At 44.3% G+C, this 5,490-nt stretch overlaps 1 protein-coding gene across 1 annotated transcript in view; it reads right to left on the minus strand.

Moving 5' to 3' along the window:
* Positions 1-5,490, minus strand: part of MALRD1 (MAM and LDL receptor class A domain containing 1) — a 631,029-nt gene that overhangs the window by 15,112 nt on the left and 610,427 nt on the right. Inside the window, exons 37-38 of the mRNA XM_019507962.1 lie at positions 1,211-1,293; positions 1,021-1,117 (exon numbers count right to left, since the gene is read on the minus strand). Coding sequence (XP_019363507.1) covers positions 1,021-1,117; positions 1,211-1,293 — 180 coding nt within the window. The remainder of the gene's footprint in view (positions 1-1,020; positions 1,118-1,210; positions 1,294-5,490) is intronic.

A 5,490-nucleotide genomic window follows, 5' to 3' on the forward strand; every position in this document is an offset into this window, starting at 1 on the left:
GTCTGGAACCAGCTTCCAAGTGAGGTGGTGCAGGCTCCCACCCTGGGGGTTTTTAAGAGGAGGTTGGATGACAACCTTACTGGGGTCATTTGACCCCAGTGCTCTTCCTGCCATGGCAGGGGGTTGGACTAGATGATCTGCTCAGGTCCCTTCCAACCCTAGAAACTATGAAACTATGAGTTTTCACAGGTGGCAGCTTGATTCATCAGATGCTATGAATTGATGAAGTAGGCTTTCATGGACAAAAATGTATGCCTCTCTCAATGAGTTAATCTGAAATCAGGCAGAACGGAGGGCAGTGTGGCTACTTCAGAGACCAATACATAAGGTGAGGGTCTATGCGAAGTGGTAGAAGAGATAGGAACAAAGCAGGATGAGTAGGGAAAGGGAGCACATAAGTCAGTGTTTTCACAATTCTTGTTTTATTCTTTATTTAATTATAGCTATATAAATAAAGCTTTTAAGTTCTTCTATACTAATGTGTCCATTTGAAAAATGATTCTATTCCATTTGATTGCCCCATACAGGGAAAATGCTTCAGAAAGAAAAGTTTTTTAATGTTTTGCAACTCTTAAGAAAGCATCTAGAGCAAAATTCTGCTCCTTGAGGTATACACAATGCCTAGTGTCTTTAACAGGAGCCATGAGTTTGCATCTAAGAATTGAATTTGGCCTCAGAGGTTTTGAGAAACCGCAGACATCTCCTATGTTTTCCCATTTAACCATTAAGTGAAAAAAATGATGGTGTTGCTGAGCTCTGATGAATCCTGTAATTTAGGGATAACCACACTGTGTTGCACTTAAGGTATTCTAAGCAATTGAGATGTGTTTCACTGTTTCCAGTGTGGGGTCCACTAAGGTCAGTTGTCTTGCAAAACTGGGTTTTATGGGTTTTACAGCTGCATAGTTCAGGCAAATAGACTGAGGGGAGATACAAGTTAAAACCAAAGAAACTGGGCAGCTGTCCATTTCTTTGTGCCACATTTGTATCTAATTTTGTACACAATAAAGTTTCACTTACGTTCTTGGCATTTTCCTTTTTGAAAGGAAACAGAAGACAATGACTGCAATTTTGATCAGCAAGAGAGTTAATCCGACACCCAACCCGGTCCAAATATCTGCAAGGTCAAACCAATCAAAGAGATAAATAAGCAAAAGTAAACTTGAAAAGAATTGCTTGAATACTATTTATTTCTTTCCATCAAACCCACCATTTTGAAGGAGAATGGAACCTGGCGTTTGGGGAGTTGTAACCTTTATGTGGCAACGATTTCCTCTCCATTCTTTTACACATCTGGGAATGAGATAAAACATAGTTTGTGAGAAAGGGAGACCTAGGAATGCTTTCAAGCTATGAAGCTGGGAAGGAATGACAGAAAACTCTGGAAATTGTAGCTGAGAATGCAAATGCTTCTGGGCACTTATTGCTTAACCTAAAAAGCTCTTACAGAATTCACAAACTTTAGGGTCAAAACCTAAGGAACAAAAATGCTTATTGTAAATCTCCAAAAGAAACCAGAAGCATAAAAAAATTGAGCACAAGTAAAGCTGTATCAGCACAGTCTGTCATCATTCAACCTTGTTTTATACCAGTGCCTGAAATATGGGACTCATCTTTTGCTTTTTGGACACTTTGGCTCCAGTAAGAATAAAATACATTTTTGACTTAAGTGTCCAGGCCACCCAGTGGACAGGAAGGCACGTGATTTGGGAAAGGAGAGGAAGAAAGAGAGAGACAAAGACTGTCTTTGTTCTTTCTTTCCTTTTGAAATACGGCCCTTCGTCAAATGTGTATTCAAAAACAAACCAACACAAATAAGCCACTAAAACCTTTAAATGACTCAAAATTTGCAGTTTGTTTTACTTTAAGTGCCTAAAAATTCAGGTTGGAATCAGTAGAGCATGCTCTCAAAAATTCCTCTTTGTAGATGAATTTACATACAACTGAGAGAGAGAGAGAGAGAGAGAAAGAGAGTATGTCAGCATAATGCAGAGACTTAATTGACCTATGAATCCATAAATTCAAAAGCAAGTATGTAATCTCAATTTACAAGGTGTCTGTCATTCAGGTAGGTATCATGGCTGGCTTCCTTCTACACACTTTGGTCTCGGACTCTATTTGGCCTTCTATTACCATTTTGCTTCAAGTAAAACACACGGAGGACCCCACGTACTCATTGGCATTATAATTAGAACATATGCGAGCAGATGCATTGGAGCAGACTCAATTAATTGATTCAATTAATTGAGTCTGTTCCATATTCTCATTAGAATGCTGCAATATTGCTGCAGTGTCACATATATTAAGCCCCTATATGTTTTTAAATGGCTGTGAGGTGCTTTAACTAAACCTTGTTAAAATGAGGTTTAGATAAAGCATCCAGTGGCCATTTTTAAACATGTGGGGGCCTAGAACCGCTCAAAGCATTTTGTAGGGGACAGTATATATGCCTTTCTGAATCAGGTAATCTCTAGGGGGTGCCTGTACATATGCTCAGAGGTGGGATGGGTGGCATTTTATTTAGAGCAGTTCTAGGCCCCCACATGTTTAAAAATGGCCACTGGATGCTTCATCTAAACCTCATTTTAACTATCTCTGAACCAGATAGTCTCTAAGGCTAGGGACAGCCATTACACATAAACCAGTTTAAGTGATCAGAAACTGGTTTAAACCTGTAACAGAACAGATGTTCAGTGCACATAAACCAGTTTGAACATGGCTGACACCAGTTTGAGATAAACCTGGTTGAATGTAGTATCAGACTTAACTGATTTGGGACAAACTGGTTTATGCAATGTCTGTCCCAGACCCCTCCCTGGTTTAAGTTAAACTGGACTCCCCCAGCATGCTCCTTGTGCTGGGCAGGGCTCTCAGCTCCACAGCTGACCTGGCCCCTCCCCTCTACTCTCTGGCTGGAGGTCAGCAGAGATTGCAGCCATCTGCCTCGTTTCCCCCTGTTCCCTACCTCCCTTCTGCCTTACACAGACACCTCTCAGCATTAGTTAGCAGACCACACGCTGGCTACAGTCCATTCTGGGGCAAATGGGATAAAGGCAGAATCAACAGGTAGCTGGTAACATCCCTCTGTTGTTTTTTTAATAGGATTATAAACACTGAGTTAGGGGTGATAAACACTGTTATCAATTCCCTGCTGGGCTGGCTGGGAAGCAGGGGGGACCCTCCCTAATCAGAGTGTCTTGCCAGGGCCTGGCCATGCCCCTTCAGCTCAGCACTGAAGAAGGGAAGGGAGGGCAGGTCTAGTGCCCCCTGGCTTCTAGCCTAAGCCACTGCATTTCTGGGATGTCTGTGTAGTTACAAACTGATTCAGCCTAGCTAGGTTAGACTAACCTGCAAAGCTTGAATCAATTCAGGCTTTTTGAACGTCTGTGCCTAACCTAATGTGACACCCCATCCTACCTTCTGCCTGACTTCAGAGTAACCCAGCTAACCATCCCTCTCCATTCAGAGGAACATACAGTTTTTAATGAAACATAGGGAAAAACTAGTTCTTTTCAGTCTATATATGTATTCCAAACTTTACATGCTTATCTAGGCCTCTAGGGCCAAACTGAACCCTGGTATAACTGCAGTTATACTAGGGAAAAATCTGTCACACTTTATTTGCACAATCAGGTAGCTTCAGAAGGGAACGCCATTGCTGGAATTGCCAGCTCTCACAATTTCATCTCGGTTTTGGCTTCTGCTTGACCCAATCCCACAATGATCCTTTTTACTGTAAAGGAACAAGAAAACAGAAATATAATTCAACAGCCACCTGAGTTGTCAGAGTGCTTCACTTGGCAATTTCAATTATTCTTTTAACATAATTTTGAGAGTGCAGTAGTTGTAGATATATAGATAGAACTTGCTTTCATGTGTATTACACACAGGGCATGTCCAAACATGCAGGCATGTGCACTTGCAGCAGCTCAAGTAGCAGTGGCACAAATTTGTGACAGAGATTTGTGCCTCAGTACACATGCCTGAACATGTACTTTGGTGAGGGGCAAATTTTGCCACTTGGGGCAAAATAATCCTGCCCATCTGCTGGATCTTCACCCAGGAGCAGCTAGAGGCTGGTGCCAGCACCTGTGCCGGGCCCAGCAATATAAAAAGCTGCCCTGGCAAGCAACTCAGAGCTACTTGCCCTTAGGAGCTTCTGAGGCCCAGTCAGTTGGTATATGGGAACACTACCCCTTGTGCCAACTGGACTCCTGGAACATTCCTAACCTAGAGTGGCCCCTGTGCCCTCTACCCACTGCAGCAGTCTGGCCGTTGGGGCTGCTGACTTGCTGTGACCTGCTGCCACCTGTGGCAAAATCTGAAGCCATCTGTGACCTGCAGCCATCTGGGATGTGGTATGGGCACTGTAGCAGAAGCACCTGCACCTCTGGGCCAGCTGACAATGGGCCTTGGGTGCACAGTTGGCATTTGTGTTGCATTGCTGCCATTTCTTTACTGCCCCTGCTCTGCTATATGGGCAGCTATTACCTGGAATATGTGTGCATTGTGGTGGCCTGCTTTGAATTGTTGAAGTGTGTCCTTTTGGCCCCAAATGGCCAGGAGTCTTGGTGTTCCCTGTTTAAAAATTGCAAATTCTCTTATAAGAAAACCCAAATTCTCTCATTAAAATACCCCAAATCTACATTTTTCTGTGATTAAGATGAAACCCCAATATATATATAGAGAGATAAGTTGGGCAATGTTTTATTGATATATTTACAATTTTAAAGCAATTTGGAAGCCTCTGTCATCATAATAAAATAAATTCTAAATATCTATACATTTTGGTGTTTGCTTTTGGATTTTTTGTCATAGAAAAATTAGAGCTGCTCCTGCTCCCTTTGCTCACCAGTATGTGGGGATGGCTGCAGCTGGTCCAACAGCTGCTTTGTGGTGCTGAGCAGCACTGATATGCCAGTGCCCTGCCCCTGCCCATGCCCTTGTCCCTCATTTGCAACCCATAGCCCCACCAGTGCCCCTCACTCCTGACCCAGAGACCTTGCCTGCCCCCCACTCACTCCCTCCTGGCAGCAGCTCCATCCCAACACGAGGACATGGGTCCAGTTGTAGCTGTTCCACCTGCTGCTTTGTGGCTCTGAGGACTGCCAGCCTTTACTGTACTGCTCCCTGTGCCTGTGCCCAGGTCCCAGTGATCCCCATGTTGTTCCTAGGAAGTCCTCAACTGGGGCTGGGCAACCCCCAAATTGTCCCTGGAACCAGGAGCTCCCCCAGGCTGGGGCTGACTGCCCCAGCACCAGTGTGGGAATGGGGCAGTGCTGCAGCTTCCCCTGTAGCTGTGGCTCCTTCCAGCAGGTTCCATTTTGGTGGCTGGGTATGCAGGGTGTTAGATTTGTGGGGGGGATGTGGGGTTTCCAGGAAAGAGTGGGGAAGGGGTGTGGGGATGGGTGTTGGGTTTGTGGGTGGGTGTAGGGGTTGGGGTGTTTGTGGGGAGGGGTTTGTGGAGGGATTGACAGATGTGGGATTTAT

This window comes from Gavialis gangeticus, unplaced genomic scaffold (assembly GCF_001723915.1).
Source record: "Gavialis gangeticus isolate Ggan-Ray unplaced genomic scaffold, GavGan_comp1, whole genome shotgun sequence".
Lineage (NCBI taxonomy): Eukaryota > Metazoa > Chordata > Crocodylia > Gavialidae > Gavialis > Gavialis gangeticus.